The sequence below is a fragment of the Pterocles gutturalis genome, unplaced genomic scaffold (assembly GCF_000699245.1).
Source record: "Pterocles gutturalis isolate BGI_N339 unplaced genomic scaffold, ASM69924v1 scaffold8472, whole genome shotgun sequence".
Classification (NCBI taxonomy): Eukaryota; Metazoa; Chordata; class Aves; order Pterocliformes; family Pteroclidae; genus Pterocles; species Pterocles gutturalis.
This window is the reverse complement of record NW_010115269.1, coordinates 34,416-58,082: the sequence shown is the minus strand read 5'-3', so window position 1 is coordinate 58,082 and position 23,667 is coordinate 34,416. Positions and strand designations below refer to the sequence as shown.

Below are 23,667 nucleotides of genomic sequence, written 5' to 3'. Positions count from 1 at the left end.
TGGGCAGCCCATTCCAATGCTTAATAACCCTTTTTTGGTGGTGAAATATTTCCTCATATCCAATCTGAACCTCCCCTGGTGCAACTTGAGGCCGTTTCCTCTCGTCCTATTACTTGTTACTTGGGAGAAGAGACATGTTAAGAGATGTTAATACAGTGTTTTTTCAATATTTAATAACAGCAGTTTTTTTTTTTCTTTTTGTAACATTATTTATAAGTCTATATGTTAAAATATTTGGTATATTGGATTTTCTCTTTTTTAGGAACACCTGTGACTCCAGTTACTCCAGCCAATGTGGTACAGAGTTTACCTGATCCTTGGGTATCTCAGATTGCTAATACAGATACCCTTGCTGCTGTTGCACAGATTTTACAGAGTCCTCAAGGCCAGCAGGTAAATATTTTATAGACAGTTACACTGTACGCTGTTTGATACTTTGTCTTTAAAGTACACTTAAGGAGTACTGTTTTTATCAGTGTCTTTTAGTTTTGTGTCCAGTATCGATGTTAACTATCACATAAGTTTGTTCATCACAAGTAAGTTCCAGGTAAGATAAGACTTCCTGTTACCTTTTATAACCAACCTTGTTTTTTCCTTAAAAGTATTGCAGAATGTGATTTGAGATAAGATGGTCTGTAATACATACTTTTCTATATAGTAGAATATAGGATATAGGTATAAAATAGAATGCCAGTTTAAGCATATTTCTCTGCTGGATGCCCCAAGAAGCTAGACATTGTACAGGATTATGTAATGGGAGTGTACTCATTCTGGAAGTACATTGTGTGTTGATTCTCTTTATTTTTCCGTCAGCTAATATAATTTTATTTTGAAGCAATCAAAAATAATGTCTTAGAAGTGACTGTGTTCCTCAGTTTCTGAACGCTCAACTCCAAAAAAGTGGTTTGATGTGCAGCATGCAGTGAACTGCTTGTCCTCTTAGCCCGCAGCCGCATAACTTGAGCACACACAATGGGCTTTCTGTGAAAATGTAGATGATAATTTTTCAGTTTATGCTAGAACTGTGGCACCAGCATAACTTCGGCATTGTGATTTTTATTTGCACTGAAGAATAGGATATTTTACCTGCTGGGGTACTAAACAAAAATCCTATGCATATGAATGAGAAGCAGTCACCAGTGAGCTATTGCAAAGCACCAGTGCTGACAGTAATGACTTTGCTTAGTGAGGTTGTTTCACAGTGTTCAGCTAAGCAGTCATTTGTTCATAAGTCAAGCAGAGGGGGTATTTTCATCTTATTACACTCAAAGAAACTGATACGTCATTGAAAAGCAGAGCAAAATGAGTTTGTGGGATACTTTATGAAATAGCTCTAAAACAAGGAAGGTTTGTGTAAAGGTTATGATCTAGAGAGTATTCTAAAAAAAGGATAAAAAAAAGATTATGAAGACGTGAAAGGAATTAGAGTTTTAAAGACAGCAGATCACAAAGAAATAACATTTGGATATTTAGCTCAAAATGATAAAATGAGGAAGATAATGGATTTTGGGAGAGAGAGAAGAGGGTCTGAAGCAGAAGTGTGGAGACAGATTGGGTACACAGTAAATACTTACATGCAGATCTCTAGGACTGCGAGATGAACTGCAACATTTGTTTCCAAGCTGTCCATCTCTTTTCTTCCTGTTTTCCAAGCCACTTCACCTCCCACCCACCTCCAAGCTCCGAAGTCCTTGATTTCATCTTAAGATCGTGTTTTATGTGTGAGAATGCATGCAGGGGGTCTAGAATTGAGAGTCTAGACATAGGACAAGGCAGAGTAAGGAAGATGTGACCAACAAGAATGTGAAAACAGCTAGAAAAGTGACCACTCAGGATTTCCCCACTCTAGGACTTCCATCTCTGCTTCTTCAGTTTCATTCCTTCCTACTCAAAGCAATGCACAAGGTGAACCAGCCATATTTGCTCATCTTTTGTGGATCAGCCAAGAAAGGAGGGGGGAGCTCTTCAGCTTTGCCTATTGCAGTAATCAGTGGCAGCTCTTTGTGAGGTAGAACCATAAATTGAAGCATTTTCAGAGCCTCTGCTATATAAGGAGTCTGTATAACTATCGTTAAAGAATAGAAAGAGTTGTTTCACATTATCAGAAGATAACTCTACAACAGTCTTGAGAAAGGATCATACATTTTTGATGCATTGTGGAAAAGAAGATCAACCTAATCAGCTTATGCAGAGTTTCTATTGAGCTACAGTAAGAAAGAAGGGATTGAACCCTGTGAGAGTTCAGTGGTGAACCCCATGAGGATGTGCAATATGAACATAAACATAATCAGGGACTTACATCAGCACAATTTGTACTACCTGGATTTGCTCAGCCTTTTTTCCAGAAATACCCAAAGATAACCCTCCAGGGGTTTACCTCATGGAAAGTCCTCTAATTCAACGGTACTTCAAGAGGGCGTCTTTCCATAGGTGATGGAATTTTTTTCCTTTTGCGCTGAAGTAATTTTATGGGAGCATCTCTCTTCAACAGAGGAATAGATCTGCACGTGAAAAAGCCTTTTATTTCCTCATTGGGACAGCTCCTTTTAAAAAATTGGAGTAAGGAAATCAAGATACACCAGACAAAAGGATTGTGCATTTGTTCTAAAGAAAAACAGAGTATCTTCCAGGTTTTTTTAATTTTCTTCCTGTAGATATGAAGGAAGAGACTCTTAGGGTATCCTGATACACTCTGATGAAATGTCTTTAGGTCCATTCACTACAATTTTGAAAGTTCCTTTTCTGATAATGTTGCTACTCATTCCAGTATAAACCCTAGACCTCTCCTGGGTTGTGGAGTAGAGTTTAAACAAAAAAACAAACCACCCCCCCAAAACTATTTTAAAATAATATTTGAAACACCCAGTACTATTTTTAACTAACACTTTTTAACATCTGTTTTCTGCCATCTCCCGTACCTTGTTGTTACTGTACATCTGTTGCCCCAGCGCTGCTGCTTCTGGTTTAACATTGCATCTAGGCAATTTTCATCCGAAGATGGTGCTATACAGAGCCCAGAGTCTGTGCCATTGCAGGAAGTCAAATTATATTCCCAGTTTGTCGTTAATTTGCTTTTTATGTTTTGTTAACATAGCAAGGGAATTTTATTCTGTCAGCACAAATCTGAGTTTCAGTGTGAGATTTTCCTTGTGACTAATCCAGAGACACTACTGGAGGCTCTTCATATAGACATGTTGCATCGGCTTGAAGTGGAGCTTGCAACAGTGCAGTTACTTTTTCTACACAAACATTACAGCACACAGATTTTCCTAATATAGGTGGGCCCTTAGGAAGCTGGAGTAGGCTAACAGATTTTTTTCAGGTCAGAAGGAATCAAACTGGAGAAACAGAAGAGGGGGAACCCTAGAAAGCAGGAAATTCTCAGTGGTGACTGGTCATCGTGCAGCCTGTCAGAGCAAGTTAGGAGGAAGAAGCATCTGCATGTCTTACCAGCCACAGAAAACAAATTAGCCAGTAAGTGGGAACAAAATTTGCCGTAAATGAAAACAAAGTAAGATGAAATAATAGCCATAGGTTAGATAGTACTGCATTCCTGAGGTTGGTTTGTTTCCTAATTGGAAAGGGAAAAGACTAGTTTGTTCTTTGCTTTTTTGTTTTTTTTTTAAATTATTGTTTAAAGTATTTATTATGTTTTCTCTTTTAGCTTCAGCAGTTGATACAGACACTGCAGATACAGCAGCAAAAACCTCAGCCTTCACTACTTCAAGCCCTGGATGCTGGTCTTGTCGTTCAGTTACAGGCCCTCACAGCACAACTTACAGCTGCAGCTGCTGCTGCTAACACACTTAATCCACTGGAACAGAGTGTCTCTTTTAATAAGGTAGAAGTAGAATAATAGAAGTTTGAATAAATATTTATTGTTAAAATATATGTAAGTGAAAGAATCTTCTTATGGATTTTATGGTTTGTCTTTAGAGATTTTAAAAATACATGAATATACTATAAAGTATTCTATCTTGAAAATTTTTTTAAAATGTCTAGAGAGAGTAATGTAAATGAAATTATTAGTTTTATATGAGTTTAGGGCTAAATGGCATTTCATAGAATATCTTGTGTTGGAAAGGACGCATAACGGTCATCGAGTGTGAAGATAGATTTGATTTAGCGAAGTTAAGACATTGATGTAACAATTAAGGGCTTTTCTTCACCCTTTGTATTTCCCCTTCCTGTGTTTATGACCTGAGGTAGGAAGTTATTTCTTACAAGGTAATGAAAGGAAAATGTGCAGAAATTTATATACACTGTTTCCCCAGAATAAGATGTTATTGGACTTGTAATTTTCTTACATTATAAATGCCAAGAAAACTTCTAATCTTAGCCACAAAGTGAGAGTAAGTGAAGAAGTAAATTTATGACTGTAGTTAAAACTAGTCATGTGACACTTCTTAAAGATGTCAAAATATAAAACCAAGCCCTGTAGGTAAAGAAACTTGGTGTGTTTTGCAACATATGTGCCTATCTTTAAAAAAAAAAGTTTAAAATGCGGAATGTAGGAATTTAAGAAGACTAATAATAGTTGAATGCCAGGTAGCAATAACCATGCTGGCAATTACAGCAGTCATAGTATAATATCAGTAGAATAAAAAAGGAAGAACTTCTACTCAGAGATTAAAAAATAAATTAAAAAATCTTCTTCCAGTATCTTTGGAAGAAACAGCTTGTGAGTATATAACCTCTGTAGGATTGTCCTGGAGTGAATAAATAATAAGAATAAGGATGTCAGAGAAGCAAAAAACTGTCTTTTGTATTTTTTTTTTTCCCCTAACCCAAATAATCTCTCTTTTAGTGAAATAGATGCTCAGAACTTGGCTAGTGCTGAGTTTCAAGTTTTAGGACAAATTATCTTATATTTCTAGAATTTGCTCAGGTAAACTCAGATTTCTGAATAATAGAGAGTTGTCATTACTAATGAAGTAATGCAGCTGTAAAAATAAGTCAGGAGAAAAGTGGCCTGTACTCATGCTGTATCACAGCTGTAACTATCAACTTGAGTGGAGTATAATCACAGGGAATGAATGCATCAGTTAATAGGGACTGCCGTAATGGTTAGATACAAAAAGTAATTAAGAATACGACTTTGTATTGTGGTTTTATTCCACAGACTTCAATTCCAGCATTTGTATAGTAGGTATATTTGTAGGTGTGACTGTTTTGAATGTTGGACTACTTAACTGGAGCAAATTGAGGGAACTGGCATTCTGGTGAAATGTTTATATACCGTCAGTGCCCTAAGCCTGATGCTCGTTAGTTAGTTTATACCAGTAATATTACGCAGGAGTCTTGTTGTCATGAGAGTTGTCAGCAGAGTGAATGTACATGATTATGATTTTTGGGACTGTGAAGGTAAGTGTTGTGGAAGGAGTTCTTGTGGCAGTGTGACAGTTTACAAAATTTCAGTAGATTGTGTTGATGTGTTCTTGTAAGCTGTGCAAGAATTGTGTTTATACGATGTGATCTGTAGCTCAATTCTGCATTATACAAGTAGTGGTAGATTATAATACATCTTAATTTCCTTGTTCAGTGTCCTCAGCATCTCTATGAATGAATTGATAGTGTGTGTCTTGTTAGTCTGTTGAGGCTTTTACTCAAAGGTTATTTAGGCTGCTTTGCAGAAGTATCGTGTTGTTTAAGAATTTCCTTTTTTTTTTTTAATATAATGTTGATGCCACCATACCTATTTTCTCCTTTTTCCAAAGTTTGAGGATTTCTGAATCTAGGTATTATAGAAGAGTACATATTAGTATATATGTATTAATGGGCAGTTTTATTTTTTGTAATGATAAGTTTTGGGGATGATGATTTTCATTGTTTTTTTAAAGTTTCTTAACCCCAGTATCACCTGCAACCCAAATCCCACTTCTCAGTAGCTGAAGACCATAAGTCATAATTAAATAATTCTACTTGTTAGACTCTTTACTTCCATTTTATTGTATAATTAATTGTATAATTTTTTTACTAGACATGGCACCCTTAATGAAAAAAACTGTTAAAAACTTTCATAGGAAGCATCTACATCAGTGTTTTAGTTTGAATCAGGAGCATGCTTTTGAGCTGAAATTTTTGATTGTTTACATGTACCACACATCATTTCACACTGCAGAGCAATCTTGGGTGCATAAAGTAGATTCATTTGGATTAAGCTAAAGCAAAGATACCCTGCAGCTGCTAATGAGCACTCAGTCGACAGGGCCAGACTGGAGTGGCTTCAAAATAACTAGTAACAAAGTCCAAATAGCATGTCCAAATAAAATAAAACAAAAAATATAATCCAGGTTTTCTTAAGAGGAAAAGTTTTGGTTATGCTTTGCTTCCTGACAACAAAATCTAGATCTCTGTTAGTGATCTTCCAGGATGCTCTGAAGTTCTAGGGTGGTTGTATGCGTTTTAGAGAGCTTGCAATAGTTATTTTTAGCACAGAATGCCTGAGTTGCAGGTGACTATACTGTTAAAGATACAAATATCAAAAACCAAGGTGTCAGAACAGTACAATGAACAGCCTTTGTTTCACTCTGAGACATTTGCTTGATCTCTGGGTTCTCTTCTTTAAGAAAGTTGTTAACAAGTATACTTAGAACAACAGCAAGTGAGCCAGCTGAGTGCCCTGGCAGCAAAGAGGGCCACCAGCATCCTGGGCTGTGTGAACAGGAGCATAGCCAGGTAATTGATGGAAATGATCATCCCATCTAGACATCCCATCTATTCTAGACTGCATCTGGAGTATCACATCTAGTTTTGCTGCCCCCGCCCTCATACAGGAAAGACTGACAGACTGCATCTGGAGTATCACATCTAGTTTTACTGCCCCTGCCCTCATACAGGAAAGACTGACGAACTGGAGTGAGTTCAGTGGAGGACCACCAAAATGGTCAGGGCTGGAGCACTCACCCTCTGAGGGACTGGAGCTGGTTCAGCCTGGGGCAGAGGCATCTTTGGGGGCGATATAACAGCAGTCCCCCCAGCACCTACAGGAAGGTCAGGAAGAAGATTAAGCCAGGCTTTTCACAGCATGGGATAGCAGCAGGATTATTGAAGTGCAGAAATTGAAATGAAGGGGTTCGGAGTGGGTATAAGGAAAACCTTCTTTCCCCCATGAGGACAATCAAGCACTGGAACAGGGCAGAAGAGATACTGTCATCTAGTAGAAACTGATAAAGTGTTCTTACCTGAGGTACAGAGACCAGTTCTGAGCATCTTAAAAAAGCCATGGCAGCAAAATCAGAGAATCTAGCAATCCCTGAAAGCAATAATTAGAAATACTGAGTAGTCTCTGTAGAAGATAGTGAACAGACTTTTGATGAAGTTTAAAGAATGGAGGATGGGGACACGATGTGGATATAGAAATACTTACATGGTTGAAGGCAGTGTCCAAAAGGCAAATGTTCTGAGTTGGCAGACATGACAAAAGGACAGTTTTTATGATAAATAAACAGTAAGCATCGTGATACAAAGAAAACTGTGAGGCTTAGTTCTCATTCTATGATATGATGATGGTGAATTGGTAACAAATATAAATAGTGCAGGAAAAGATGTCTGATGAATACATAAGTATCCATCTTTTTTTGAAAAATCCTTGTTTTTAATAAGTTTGGCAGTTCTTCCAAACCTTTGTTTTCAAGCTTTTCAGTCTCTGTAATATCTTGTGGTAATAAGTTGTGTGAATTAATATGCATTACATGAAGAATTCCTTTCTTTTGTCAGTATTACATATGCATGTTTTTTAATCTTGCTACATGACCTGCATCCTTGTGTTGTGGTAAAAGATATTATTTTGATCAACATTTCCTATACCTTTATGTTCTATTCCTTTAATTTCTAATGAGAATATACTGATCCTTAAGAAGAATTTTTTTTCCTTTGGAATAAAAAGCTTTTTTCATGTCTTTAATCATTCTCATTGCTTTTTCTGAACTTATTATCTTCTTAGGTAGTTAAAGTAACAGGTATAGCATTCATGGAAAGATCTATACTTTTATATGCAAGTGTATGGAGGGTTAACCTAGGTATCCTAATATTTAATTTGTTTTAATTTCTATTGCTTTATTGTAGAGAGTATTGTTACAATTTATTTAAAAATCAAGATATTTCAGTTCAGATTTTTTCCTTTTAATATCTACAATGTTATTTAAAACAAACAAAAATCATGCTGTACATTTGCCTATCGTGGCTTGGAAGTTCTTTGGTTTTCTATGACCGCAGTTTGACTATCTTGAGTGTCGTAAATTGTTGCCTGCTTGCCATTTGTTTCTTTTTGCAGATGATTAAATAGTGCGTATTCTGTTACCTTCCTTTCTACTTTGTCATGATGGGAGATAGATGATGATTAGTAATATTTAAAAGATGAGACTGATTATTTTTCTGAAATGCATATTTTATTTCAGAGCAGCAAAATCCTGCTTTCATATATATTAGATCATTTTGTTGGGAAGATAGTTCTAACAATTCTTGATTGAACAATCCCTTAGTTAGCCTATGCTTTGCTCTTCTTGCTGGGCTCCAGTAATTCGGAGTAAGTAGAGCATCCTGAGAATGAAAATGGGCCACTGAATCATCATGGCTTGTTACTGGAGATATTTTTGCCTTGGTATTTAAAAGTGACTTGCCCTATGTTCTCATCCTCTTCTTTTTTTTCTTCTGAGACCAAGGTTTGAGAAGTTATCGCAGTTTGTAGTACAGCATTAACTCTGCTTTTCAGAAAACTTCCAAAGTGTAAAGATGCAGGGACATGGATTTAATAGCACTGCTCTATTAATGCATAGTTACTGAAAAAAGACAATCCAGTGACAAATAACGTTTTTAAGGCTTGTTTTTTTAGTTTTGTCTTCAATAAAGTAAAATGCTACTGTAATGCTTCTGGGCTGTTTAAAAATTAATTAAAAAAAGCAAACTTTGTTTTGTTCAGTGGAACTACAGCTTAGGCGTCTTTACAGATGAAACAGGAAGTTTATCCAAGTTTTTCTTTTTTCCTGTCAGATACCTTTCTTTTTATCCCTCTGGAGCCTTATTCCTCTTACATGATAACTGCTTGCTTTGATTTTTTGCAGACTATGTGAGAAGTTGTTTTCAAGGAGCAGTATGTTTGAAGGAGTTCAGGTTGTCTAAATGACGTGTGTGTGAAAATACAGTAAATCTTTGCGAAGTAATCAAGCTGTAGGTCTTCTCTTGATATGAGCAGAGCAGTTTGCTGATTGCCAAAGGATTGAATAGTTGGCCTCTTCGTAGTAATTTCTTCTAACTAAAGGTACCATTACATAAAATTAACCTTTGTTTAAGCCTTCCTCCAAGCTAGCTGTTATTTACTATGGAAAGAACATGTGGTTGTATTTGTAACAGCAGCCAGAGCTCCAGAAAGCCATGGACAAAATTTGGTGTTTGATGCTTTCAAGAGTTTGGTAGCAATAGCAATATGACATTTCATTTTCTGTTCAGGTTATTTGTCAAACTTTCTTTTTTTTTAAGTTGAGAAAGCAGACTGTTTTTCTTTTGAAAAGTAAATATACATAAAGGGATGTATAAGGAGTACTCAGTAATGCTTATTTTGCTTTCTCCTAGAAGCTGATGGACAGGTTTGACTTTGGGGAAGAATCTGAACAAAATGAAGAGCCTAAAAAGGAAACTCCTACTTCCCAACTGTAAGATCAAGCTATGTTTCTTATGGAAAATGCTAGAATTTGCCTGATGCTAATTGAACTTTAAATAGTACGGAAAATGTTTCTTTCAGAACATAAGTATACTAAAGCAGTAGGAAGAGAAAAGACAGTTTACTAAATTAATGAAACATATACATTTAAAAGGTATTTAGTATAAGTCTGTGTGCTGGAAGTTTTGTTGACTTCATCTTAAACTTAGCACATTCTTTGCTTTGTTCTATTCATAGTGTTAATGCGATAATGATGGTAACAGAAGGTAGAACTAACTTCATCGCTTCATTATTTTACATTTTTAGTTAAACTTGAAACTCAGTTATGAAGACCTGTTTACCAGCTGTTTAAATGAAGAGGAAAAACCGTTGTGTTTTTTTTATTTTAATTATTTCATTTTAGGCCTTTAGTACCAGAATCTGTGAACAACTCACTTTTTCACCAACTAGCTGAACAGCTGCAGCAACAAAATTTAGAACATCTCAGACAACAGCTTTTGGAGCAACAGCAGCCTCAAAAGGTAAGAACTCCATCTTGTGGCTGTCAGAACAATTATGTTCTCCACTGATAAAAAAATTCATACTCCAGGACAAAAGAATTCTTTTTACTGACACGTCTTACAATGAAAGTCTTTGTCACTAGCTGATCATCTAAGAGAAGCTTGCAGAGTAAGTGGAATAAGCGGGAGAAAGTGCTTAAAGCAGAAAAAAAAAATATAACCAAATGTGTGGGCTGTACATTTTGCTTCTCTTAGGAGAGAGTACCCTTTAGCTGAGTTACAGACTTGACTGTGCTTTGGTTGTTCAGCTCTTTATATGGGGAAAAAGAGCTTTTTCCCTGCTGTCAGAGGGAAGAAGGTGATCATTGAAGTGATTATGCTCCTGTCTGTCAAGGGTGAGCAGTGTGCAAGCTACTGCTGCAGAACCATCAAGAGGACAGAATAGAGATCGTGGATAGCTTTAATTTCCCCTACCAAGCTTTAAATCTTGGTAATAAATGTCTCATTCTTTTGAAGAATCTGAGATAAAGAATAGAGTCAGGTATTTCCTGAGAAGTGATTAATTGAGAACTGATGATCAAGACAACACAAGATTCCTTCTTAACTATGTGAATTGGGTTCTCTCTATGCTACACTGAAGTAAATTGGCTTATTTCTTCTGAGTTTAGTCCTTGGTATTTAGCTGTTCTTTTCCCCTCCTGATCCCAGTTCCTGATGGCATTAGAAAAAAAAAAAGTTTATTCTGTCTTGATACTGACCAGATATAAAGTGGAATTTCGGTGAAATATTTGGATCTAGTTTCACAGTAAAATAGAGATCTTAGATTGAAAGAAAATACGAGAGACCACAAGCTTAACAAATTTCTGTTGAGGAATTTAGTTTAATCTGTACAAAGGCGCAGTTGCTCAGCTTTCAATCAAGAACATCATTTCAGTTTAGAATTTTGAGTTTGAGTTTTTAATTGCTTAGAAAAAATAATCCTTTCTAGATATTATTTTCTTATTCTACTGCTTTATTTTACTCTGTTTTATTTTCATTTCTCATTGAAGTGCAGTGAGTGAGGATGTTTGTACAACATAGCTACAGACTAAATAGTTTTTGGTGTTGATAGATATCTAGCAATTTCTGACTTTAAAAAAATGAATATAACTTCAAATTATGCATTTTTGGTGTTTTTTCAGAACTATGTGTTTTGTTAGGTCTCATAATTGTCATGCTGACATAACTGACACAACATGCTCCCTTATCTTGTAGTAATTACTTGTCTTAAATCACCCACTGTAAGAAAGTTTTTAGCTAAATGTAAATTTTTTAACAAGTCTAATTGGTATTGCATAAATTTCCATTATATTAATAACAAAATATGATTTACTAATGCATGTGCGTGGGTGACCAATGGGTATCTTTCAGTGTCACTGAGTATATTGCTGCCATCACTGTTGTTTGTCCTGTGAGTTTTTATTTCCACGCCAGCCAAATTAAACAACAAATGGGGTGCTTTGTCTTTTTGTGATTCAGCAAATAGACAGTGAGTTTTTTGTAGTCAGGAATATTAATGATTTCAAAGTTTTGTATTTAAGGATGGCACAAAAAAAAAGGAATGGAACCGAGTGACGTCTAGTTCAGCTTTCACATTGGTAGGAAGTGGAAAAATAGGAGAAACTTGTTTTCAGAGATATTTGAACAATTGTTTGTTGTATTACATTTTGGTACTGTAAACATTTTGATGATATATTGTTGTGTTATTTAGGCAAGCCCTGAGGAGAATCAAGAAGGAAATTTTGGTTCAGAGCACTCTGCCTCACCATCACAAGGGAGTAGTCAGCAGCAGTTTTTAGAAGTGGAAACAAATGTAGATGATTCAATGGATATTCAACAACAGGTAAAACCTATTTTAAATTTGATTACAGAAGTTGAAAGGAAAACACATACTAAGATGATTTCAAAATAAGTAATGTGGATGAATGCTTTCATACAGTCATATATATTGTGAGTATATTTATTAAATGTTATTGAACATTTGTTATGTCTGACCTCAGGACATGGATATAGATGAAGGACAGGATGTTGCTGAAGAAATTTTTGAACAAGAAGAAAAGAAATCAGCTGTTCGTTCAAGATCAAGAACTCGTTCAAGATCTCGTTCAAGGTTTCCTTATTAACTTCTATTAAGTAAATGAAGTGTATTAAGTAAACAGTAAAATGTTCTGAAACAAAGTTGCAAGTTGTGATTATCATTCTCAGTTTTGTATTTTCCAAAATTGCCATGAGCAGTTTTTGTCAATGAAAAAAAAGTGTTCATTTAATATTTGTGTGTTAGATGCAGACTTTCTGTATGACAGTTCTTTTTGATTGTTGGTGGTCTACTTTAAATTTTTTAAGACGTGTTCAGGTAACAAAAATAACTAACGCTAGCAGCTAGTTAAGGTTTTCTATGCCAGAAAAATAGATACCATTACGGAACACTTTGGATGTGTTTTGTTTGGTTTTAAGCTCAAGGTGAATATTCTATTCCTCACAGTAATAACGTTAAGTTTATTTCCTGATGTATTTTGAGTGAATGTGATAGAAATGGCTATATGTGCTTCAAGTTTGTAGTTAAAATACAACTAAATCAGATTTTTTTTAACTTGGCATACTGAATTTTTTTTTTTTTTTAATAGGTCACCAAGAAAACGAAGGTCTAGATCACGGTCTGGTTCTCGTAAGCGTAAACACAGAAAACGTTCACGGTCGAGATCAAGAGAAAGGAAGAGAAAGTCGTCTCGGTCATATTCCAGTGAAAGAAGGGCTAGGGAAAGGGAAAAAGAGCGTCAGAAAAAGGGATTGCCTCCTATACGGTCAAAAACACTTAGTGGTAAGTGGCAGCTGATTACTGTTTCAATAATGTAGTATTAAAGGGAATAAAGATGTTTTTCTTTGGGAGAACAAGATTTAGCTTGAGTACTGTTACAAAATACAGTAACCGTAATCTTTTTTATAAGTTTAATTTCTGGTGTTTCTTACCACTTAGGTACATCGTTTTATCTTGGAGGGAAAGCAAGAGTTATATTGTTCTACTGATGATTTTACTCATAGTGTTGCACCACTGATTTTACTTCTGAACAGAGTGTAGCAAGGGCTGTCCCTAAGTTACAATCTGCTTTCTCTTTAATGCTGTCTCCTATGGGGCATTTGAAGATGATCAGCACTTAATCTGAAAATTGGTACACTGATAAGACTGTGTGGCTGTGCACTGTTGTTGTTTCTACAGAGAATCTACATACTGAAACAGAGGAAGGTAGCAAGACGAAGAACTTTCTTCACACGGTTGCCTAATCAAAGGGAATATGTATTGAGATGAGCACTAGAGACAGTGAAATCGGATGTAGTTATCTGCTACTGTATCAGTATATCCCATTGCTGCTGTTAGCAGGACTCCAGATTCTTGGGATGTGTAACTGAATTTAATTTATTTTTGTAATTAATTTGTGTCCCCCAATTTAACTTTGTTTAGATAGTTTATACACAATTTCTGATGTAGTTTTGCATTTATTTTGTGGTTTAAAGCTGTATCTTTTATCTGGCAAGTTAAGCAGTTCAAAATTCATTTTTGCAAAGGAGAGAGTGTTCTGTTCTCTTCACATTTTATGTCATTCCAAGGTGGCTTTAAACTCAGGAGTTTACAAGAGTTTAGATTTATATTTTTCTTGAGTGTCTTTTCACATGAAAAAAGGCAAATCCATTTTATGGTGTAGATTTCTCCTAGTTGTCCACAAAGCAGGAAGCTGTGATCAAAACAGATAGGAAGTGGGAGGCAGGGATATTAAGTATCCTGATGAACAACAACGGTTGTTGAGATCTTTTCAAAGCAACCCGGCTCATGGAAAGGAGATATTAAGAAGGCTAAGTGAAGTGTGGAACTTTTGGGGAGGGTAAATACATAAATAAATAGGTATTTCACCTGACAAACATTTTACTTCATGGAATTTGTTCAGTGACAGCAGTTGTTACCACTTGCTGAGGTCTGAAGAATTGTTTTGCGGAGCTTAACACCATGAGAAACAAAAGAGACATCTACAAGCATGTGAGGAACAACTTGTCTAAGAGTAATCTTAAGGCTAGTCGTTCTCAGTACTGGAGTACTGCTGTAGATTGAAAATGTCAATTGACAGAGGAACACCCAACACGGGTTTCCAGTTTGGTGCCCCAAGATTGATATAGGAAGGATGTCTGATGTATCAAGATGATGATGATGAAGAAATAATGTTTCCTTGGTTCAGGGTGGGGCAGGCTCAAGAGACCCAAGTTGTCTGGTTTTGTTCTGCCTTAGACCCTTTAAGATCCTGGGTGGGTTACTCCGGGTAGTAAGATATGAGAGGAAAACCACCAATATTGGCCTTATTTCTGCCTGTTTTAGATCACCCTATGTTAGGTGGAAATAGCTGCTATGAGTTTGTCAAGGCTTGCACCACATAGATTGGGTAATACTTGGAAGGTAAAAGATTTGGAACTGTGTGCATATAGAAGGAATTTCAAGCTGACATGTCAGTGACTGTATTTGGCAAGAGGGACAGCAGTGGGCATTTAGGAGCCACATTGCAGGGATTTGGGCTTGTGAGGGGATTGACAAGAGTCAGAAGTATCACAGACATCTTCAGCTCAGTGCTGAGCTTTAGCCAAATTTGTCTTTCTGGGATGTCACCTACCATAAAGTACAAGTATAGTTTCCATTTCTTTCATGTGAAAATGCCGTGCATAATGCTGCACTTAAGTTCCTTCTGTAATACACTTCTACTCAGTTGGAACTTGATCTTTGTTAAAACTGACTTTAAATCCTACAGGAGTGTTTTTTTATGGAATGTGGAATAGAAATCATTATTAGTAACTTGTTAGCTAAGGTAAACTGCAGTAGAATCTACAGAATTCTATTTTTTTCATTTCTTTTAAAACAACTATTTTGTTTAAAAGAAAATGAAACGAAGAATGAACACTTGTACTGAACATGGTTGGTGTCTTAATGTTTTAACATTTTTGTTAATGTACTTAATCTGGATGTAGTAAGTAATAGATTTGCTGTTCTTGCTTTTTGATCAGTGATCTCTGTGCAGTTGTAAAGCCTTTTATATCCATGCTACAGAGTATTTTATAAGCTAACATTCTAGTATTTTGATTGACATCAATGTGTCTCTTGACAGTTTGCAGCACTACTCTTTGGGTAGGTCAAGTAGACAAGAAGGCTACACAGCAAGATTTAACTAACTTGTTTGAAGAATTTGGACAAATAGAGTCTATTAATGTAAGTAAGCATGTTATGCATTTTCAGGGATTACAGACTAGCAATTTAAGCATGCGTATGGCTGTGAATTCCTTTTAGCAGCTTTAGCTTGTATTGAAACTTTTTTTAATCGCTGCTTAAAAAAACTGTGCCTATGATATTTGTTTGTTGTTTTCCATGTACTGTCTTTTGAAGCACTGAAGACAGTGCACTTCATGGTAAAATGGCTTTTTCTGAACCACTAACAATTTACACAGTTTTTAAAACCAGGGTCTTAACAAATAAAAAGTTATGTCTTTTCTCTTCTTTTGGTGTGGCATGGGGCAGGTATCGTTTTTCCTTGGACTAATGGACACAAACTGATGTGCATCCATATTGCCCTTATTTATGTTCCATACACAGGGCTCCTTAAGTGAAATCAATGTGGATAAAACATTTAGAAGAAAACAAATTGTGTTGTAAACAATTGTTTGTTCTAAAATGTGACAATTCAAAAGATGCTTGTAATTAGGAGATACATTTCTCATGTTTTAGAGTTGTTTAGATTTAAACATTTAGAGTTGGAATTCAGCTTCAAGAAAAAGTATTTTTCTCCTGAAATAACATATCTATGTGAGAGAAATTTGGAATTGTCTCTTGCTCCAGTGGTTTTAAAGTGCTTCTCATACAATTTCATTCATTTCAGATAATTTTTTTTGCTATTTTTCCTATCACTTTAATATATTCAAATATATAACTAATAAGGAATAGTTTTTGTGGCATTACAGAATCTTTTAAAAAGCTTTTCAAGTCAAAAAAATCCCATGACCTGACATTTAAGCCTCATTTTGATTATCAGGGACTAGCAATTAAGAAAGTTCAAAGGAAGGTAATGTAACCACCATAATGTCTCAGTGTCTGCTACGTTTCAGAAGCAAACCATATTGTAAATAGTTCATCCTCCACATTGCACAAAACTTTAAGTACGTAGGATAACATTGTTGTGTATCTTAAACATATTTTTGTAAGAACTACATTAAAGTCTGTCACCTTACATGTTTTTATTTGCTATGTTACTGTGTGCTCCTAAAAAAACCCATAAAAACACACCTATATTTTATAACTTTTGACTAAAACTAAAATAAGCAGTTCTTATACATGATTTGCAAACTTTCAAATATTACATGTCACATCATATTTTTCTTTCCCAAGTAAAACATTAAAGCTACTGGAAATCACACTTCAGGAATGAGGACTCTACCCTTCAAAAAATACAAGATGCTTTTAATCACTAGTTTACGCCTTTGTGAAGGTTGTTGCTCAGCTCATGGTGAATTTGGAGCTTAACAAGATGTAGCAACCTTTGCTTTTCTGAAGTTGTTGTAGTATAGCTCTCAGTTCTTCCTTGCTCTACGTGTTCAGATCTTTCATGGTATTTTTAGCAGCCATTCTTTGCCTTGCTGCTCTTTGTTGAAAATGTTACAACTGAAGTACCCTGCCAATATCACTCTAAGTGTTGCTGATACTCAAAATTGTTAATGTTGCTGATTAAGGTCACGATTGTATACAGTGTAAGCATTTTCTTTTTTAGTAGTAGTATTCACTTTGTGTAGTTACATCATGTGAAGTACTGGTTTTCCTACTTTTTAAGATGGTTGCTTTTTTTTCCGTAGATGATTCCCCCAAGAGGTTGTGCTTACGTCTGTATGGTTCACAGACAAGATGCGTATCGTGCTCTTCAGAAACTTAGTTCTGGATCCTATAAAATTGGGTCTAAAATAATTAAGGTAAGTTGATTTTAATCTAAGGATTCTGTCCATTTCAGTTACAATACAGTTTTTCAATTTGTCAGTGAGCAGCTGTTCATTCAAATGTACAATATATGGAGAAGAAGAATGAAGCATTAAGATGTAAATAGTTTTCTTTCTTCTCTGTGTAAAATGCAGCTTTTAACAGGCAATATGGAAGACAGCAAAATGAAATTACGACTTGATACTTGGGAAGTGTTGGAGAACATTTTATATGTGTGCTAGTCATGAGTACAAGAAAGTAAGCAATACAAGTCTTGTACCTGACCATATGGATCACTTAATATTAAATTTGATAGTATTCTTAGCATTAAGTATATGATTAAATGCTGTGTTTTTTAAACTTTCTTTGATCCTTTAGGATGAGTCCTTGAAATACTCTTAATTTCCCCATCTATATGTTAGAATTAATGTGGAACAAATTTAAGCTTTTTTGATGTAATTAATCAACCTGTTGTTGCAGAGGCCAAGTAAACTTCCTACAGGTTCATTTAAAATTAAAAACTTGTTAAAACTTTAATAAATAGACACTGAAGGTTGGTTTGCAGTGACAGAAACATGAAGGAAATGATCTGAAATATTTTGTTCACAGGTTATATGATTTAACCAGATTCTCTGGTTTTGTTTTATTTTCAGATTGCATGGGCTCTGAATAAAGGTGTTAAAACAGAATACAAGCAATTCTGGGATGTGGATCTGGGAGTTTCATATATTCCTTGGGAGAAAGTAAAATTGGATGATTTGGAGGGCTTTGCTGAAGGTGGCATGATTGACCAGGAGACAGTAAATACAGGTACAGACATTAACAATGATTCTTCTAGTAAGAAAAGGTGTTTATTTTGGTAATCGCAAATCCTCAGAAAGTTTATTGGTTTAGGTAATATGTACTCCTTTTCAATTTACATTAATTTTACTAGCTTTTTGTTTACAATACAAGTGGTTCTGTAATCCTGAAATCCAGATTGTCTTTGTAGATGGGTAGCTAATTGATTGTTATGACAATGGGGAATTACTGACAAAGGGAATTAATTTAAGCAAGTCAATAAAGGGTAGCATTTTTAAAAACAGTTTTGAGTTTGCTGTGTACTCATTTCCAAGTATGTAAAATATTAATTTATGTAGAAATTATGATCTGCTTATGATTGTGACGAGTCTTATATTCAGGTATAAGACTTAAGTTGGATTTGGAACGTGTCCAAACAGGTACAGCTTTGCTGAACCTTAAGGTGTTTCCTCCATATAGTTGAAGAGACAGGAAAGCAAGCAATGTTAGACCTTACTCTGAAACCCAGTTAATTGAGAGGTTTTTAATTTGTAAAAAAATTCAGGAGTACTGTCTTTTCTTGAAACAGATCTAGCACCAGATGACTGGCTGTACTGAACTAAGCCGTAGATTAAGACTGTTTTATAATAGAGACAATAATTTTTCAGGTCAAAATGTAGTCTTGCTTTGAGTAAAAATTTAATATAAATGGCAAAAAAATTAAAACATGAAACATTGCTGAAATAGATTCACTTTGTTATATTTGAAATGCAAAATGTTTTGAGAAAGTGGCAGAAGGAAGAAATAGGAGTTGGGGTGAGGTTTAACATGAGGATTCCCTGTCTTTGTGCAGTAGCCGGCTGATAACACAGTTATGTTGAGAACATCAGTTTTTAGAAAACTGGGGCATAATCTATATTACAAATTATTAATGGAACGATTAGTGAAAAATCTTGGCAAGTTTTGAAAAATCAGTTTGTGTACAGGCATAATTAAATAGTATTGCAAGTGATTAAAGATATTTACATTCTCTAAAATATATAATAATAAATAATTGCACTTGCTTAGTTTCATAATAGATTTGGGGGTTATTGGTAATGACTCTGTATAGATTCCAGATTAAAATTGATTGTTTGAGAAGGAAGAGGACTTTTTAGTATTTAAGCAAAAATAAGGCATTAATTATCTTTTCATATTAAGAATATACCTTTTTTTAAAGAATGGGAAACAGCCAGAAGCTCAGAAGCTGCTAAAGAAAATACTCAAACTACGCAGAGTGCTGTGATGGATAAGAGTACCGTTGTTACAACTCAGACAGAAGCTTACACGCAACCAGTCACTATGCTGCAGGTTTGTATTGGTCTGATTTGCAAAAAACCCAAAGAGTTGGAGGGCAAAATTTTTATTCAATACAGATAAAGTTTACTGCTGAGTTAAAGTACTTAAATCAAAAATGCTTAAGTCCTGTGTCCCTGTGTGTTTTTCTCTGAAGTATTTTAGAGTAGAATTAGTTGCCATGGTTGAGAAAAATCTTTAGTTCCATGCACAACATCCTGAACTTGTATGCCAATCTCACATGAAGACTTGAAGACAGAGCAACTGTAAAAAAAAATAAATATATATATACACATGCACACACTGACATGTTAGCTTTTTAAGGAGAAACTAAAGAATAGTCAAGAAAACACAGAAAGTATTTTGCATTTTGCAAAGCATCTTTCTATAAGCTAAGCGATGCAATAATCTTTTTTTCACTTGTGCTTGTTTCTTCTCTACTTGTGCTTTTCCACATATCAGCTTCGAATATAAGTTTAATTATTTTCCCCAGTAATTTTTGGGCAGGATTTCATAGGGACAGTCTCATCTTTAAAAGATCTGATTATTCAAAGTATTGTGCTGTTGCACTCTATATGCGATAATTAATAAGAATCTCTGATTCATTACTGTATCTTTTTTCCTTCTGCTAAAACAGAATTTTTATTAACATCCAGTCAGTAACAAGGTATTGTGGAAGGCTAGAAGAATACAGTGTAACTTTTTGAGTATACTACACTATAGATGTTTATCAATTATAAATAGAAATGCTTTTCGTCAGACTCTCTAAATCCTTTATCATGACCATATGAAATTGTAAAATGAGAAGCAGTTGCTTAATACAGACAACTTCTTACTCATATTGGTTTTTTTGCTAACGTGTACAGACATTTCCAATACTTGAGCTTATGTAAAATTACTGTGCAAGTTAAGATATTTGCATTTACTTACATTGAATTTTGAGCTTTCTTGTTTTTATAAACATTGTCTTCATTCTTCTTATTTCATCTGTCTCCTAGTGTACTTATATATTGCTTTTATTCTGCTACTAATTACTTGTAATTATCCTGTGCTGTATCAAAGCATGTAGCTCAAACAAAAGTTGGAGAAGTATTAAGTAATTTTCAGGATTTCATCGGGATTATTAGCTGTATAATTACATACACTAAACACAGCTTTCCCGAGCTGTTCTAAAATACATAAATTTTTCTAATGAGAATAGAATCACTGTTTTCTAATGCTCTCAAATTGTCACACTATCTACATTTTCTTTCCTTCCTTCCCCCCCTCTCTCTCTGCATTCACCTTGCTCCCATAGGTAATTTTTATTCTTTAGTAAGTATAGTGTTTAACAATGTATTTTTCTTTCTTTTTGGAATAAAGAAATTCGCATAGGATTCTTCCAGTGTCCTTGTTTGTCTGTAGTGTAGGTACCATTTAAGAATGCAAGCTGATACTTTACAGTGTTTAGAATATATACAAAACCTTTGGTACATTTGGTGCTTAACATGAATTTCAGTCATACTGCTTTATCTCTCTTTTAATGTTATTGAATACTGTTAAGTATTGAAGTTGCTTGTTTTTTCTTTCCATTAAAAAAGATTCCAGTAGCTCCAGCTGTACCTGCTGTTAGCTTGGTTCCACCTGCGTTTCCTGTCACAATGTCTGTCCCTCCTCCTGGTTATAGCGCCATTCCGCCTCCACCCTTCTTGCGAGCAAGTTTCAACCCTTCGCAACCACCTCCAGGTAAGTTAGTAAAAATAGAGTCATGTACATAATGAGTATACTCAGTTTGTGTGCTTCTGTGTACATTATGCCTTGTATAGTTTTCCATCAGATACTGGCTACTGTTTGAGCCAGTTGACCTTTGAATCTTTAATCTAGTATGAAATTTCTTATGTCAAACTTGTTATTATTTTTACCAGTGTATTCTGTTGAGAATAGGAATTGCAGCAGATTTTTTTTGAACTTTGATAAAAATGGAAATTTAGAAATCCTTTAAGATCAGTCTTCTTTCTTTGGAAATTTTTGAAACTCTTAATTTTCTTCTTTGGATAGTGCTGCCAGAAATCACTTTTAAAGATGCACATGCAGATCATCTACAGTAAAGATGGAGTTGCTTTTGAAAACGATAACCACCATTGCCTCTTCCTACACATTTGTTGTTTGCTAGTCTTAAGTGATGCAGCTATTCAGGATAAATAATGTAGGCAAGATTTTACTGTGAAACCTTGTTTGCTTCCCTTGTAATAATGTGTAATTTTCTTCCATGAAGGTTACATGCCTCCCCCAGTTCCACCTGTGGTCCCACCGCCTGTTGTCCCACCACCTCTTGTCCCACCAGTTGTTCCAACACGTAAGTTTGATTCCTCTAATAGTTGTTTCTGTGTTATGAAAAGCTTAATTGTTTGATATACTACTCTTTATTTAATCAAAAGCAAGTTAATCCTGTGTAATGGAAAATAGCAACACAGGAGTTACTGTTTAGCTGGTTTAAGGAGGTATCGAGAAAAAGATTTACAGAGCTTTTCAAGTTGACTGAAAAATGATACTTACCATGGAGTTACTGGAAAAAAAAAACCTATGGCAAATTAATTATTTGTTGTTTTTATGCATAGTTCAATATTTTAACCTGTCTGTAACAGATACATCTGTTACTTGAGCTGTTTGATGTTAGTCACTGAATAATTTATAATAATTTATTGTTAACTGTATTCATTTAATGTTTAAACGTATCTGTTAAAGGGTACTGATTGCTTAGGTTGCCTGCAGTTTGTGGTCTCTACAAAAAAAATTACGATGCTGATTGAGGAAAAGAAATTATCAAAAAACCTCTGTCAAACTAATCTTGAAGGCTTGAATATATGATTACTGTGATACACTTTTCTTATTTTTCCACAGCTTTAGTACAGCCTCCATTACCAATTGCACAAGAGACAATGAAGGATGTTCCTTTTACTAGCCTTGTTCTACCAGTTGGCACAGTTACTAGCAATCTACCTACTTCAACATTATCTGCTGGAAATGTTTTTAATCCTCTGCCAATCAGCAAACCAGAATCAGATGAAAAGGGATCACATCTTACAGATCTTCAGATTTCTTCCAGTGAAAACAGTAGATCTGGTAAGGAGTGTCTTTATTGTCTCATATGATCGCATGCATCGTACTTCTGAGGGTTTTTTTGCAAACTGTAGTCCGTTGCACTCATAAATAGAGTAGGAAGTTTTAGGCTGGGTATTATTTTCAATTTAAGTTGGAGGAGTGGTGGGAACCATCTTTGACATCATCTGATAATTGATTTCTAGCAGCTTATGCTCAGGGATATTTTCTTTGTAGACTTAACAAGTAAAGCTGAGAGTAGGCACCCTTTAGAAAACTTCTTAAATGTGCATTCATACTACACACCTGACAGTGGAAAGGAGCAGGAGAGGGTAGATAGTGTAACATTTATAGAATTACATCAAAGATTCTAATACTTCCCTTGCATAAATTCGGTGATAGCTGTAGGGTTGATCAGTTTTAAGCTGCTATACATTCTTTACTATGTAGAGACATTCATTTCTGTGGCATAATGTCTGTTTATCACCAATGTGATTAAAATGACATATGTTCATTATAGAAACTGAGACATAGCTTGTCAGCAGTATCATCACTGAATGCATTAAGAGAATTTTAAGCTGCATTTTGTTTTGAATGCTGTGTGTTACACTGGCATTTTCTGTTAACTGTTCTTCTTGTTGCTGCGTTTTAGTGCAAAGCGATGTCTCGAGTAGCTCTGGACTTGGAGGAGTGCAGCCACCCAGTGTCTCGAGTAGTTCTGGGCTTGCTGGAGAAGGGCAACCACCCAGTGTCTCAAGTACCTCTGGACTTGCAGGGGGAGTACAGCCACCCAGTGTTTCAAGCAGCTCTGGACTTGTAGGAGGAGTACAACCACCAGCTGTTTCAAGCAATTCTGGTCTTGCAGGAGGAATACAGTTACCTAGTGTCTCCAGTAGCTCTTCTCTTGCTGGCGGAGTTCAGCCAAGCAGTGTCTCAAGTAGCCCTGGACTTATGGCAGCAGTGCAACCACCAAATGTCTCAAGTAGCTCAGGGCTTCTAGCTGGAGTGCATCCACCCAGTGTCTCAAGCAGCCCTGGCCTTCTGACAGGAATGCAGCCACCCAATGTCTCAAGTAGCTCAGGAGTTCTGACAGGAGTACAGCCACCGAGTGTCTCAAGCAACTCTGGGCTTCTCATAATGCCACCACCCAATGTTTCAAGTAGTTCTGGACTTATGGGAGTGCCACCACCAAATCTTTCAAGTAGTTCTGGACTTCTGCCAATGCAGCATCCAGCTGGGGTTCAAAACATGCCTCATTTAAATATTAGTAGTCAAAGGATGCCAGGAAT

The 23,667-nt window shown here is 35.5% G+C and overlaps 1 protein-coding gene across 1 annotated transcript in view; it reads left to right on the top strand.

The window, feature by feature from the left end:
* The window catches only part of SCAF8 (SR-related CTD-associated factor 8), a 34,282-nt gene that overhangs the window by 8,651 nt on the left and 1,964 nt on the right, over positions 1–23,667 (top strand). Inside the window, 15 exon segments of the mRNA XM_010075127.1 lie at positions 263–393; positions 3,665–3,841; positions 9,571–9,650; positions 10,062–10,179; positions 11,909–12,040; positions 12,198–12,307; positions 12,822–13,015; positions 15,336–15,436; positions 17,068–17,181; positions 17,839–17,995; positions 19,185–19,315; positions 20,881–21,025; positions 21,555–21,635; positions 22,181–22,402; positions 23,031–23,666. Of these exon segments, the coding sequence (XP_010073429.1) occupies positions 263–393; positions 3,665–3,841; positions 9,571–9,650; positions 10,062–10,179; positions 11,909–12,040; positions 12,198–12,307; positions 12,822–13,015; positions 15,336–15,436; positions 17,068–17,181; positions 17,839–17,995; positions 19,185–19,315; positions 20,881–21,025; positions 21,555–21,635; positions 22,181–22,402; positions 23,031–23,666 (2,529 nt within the window).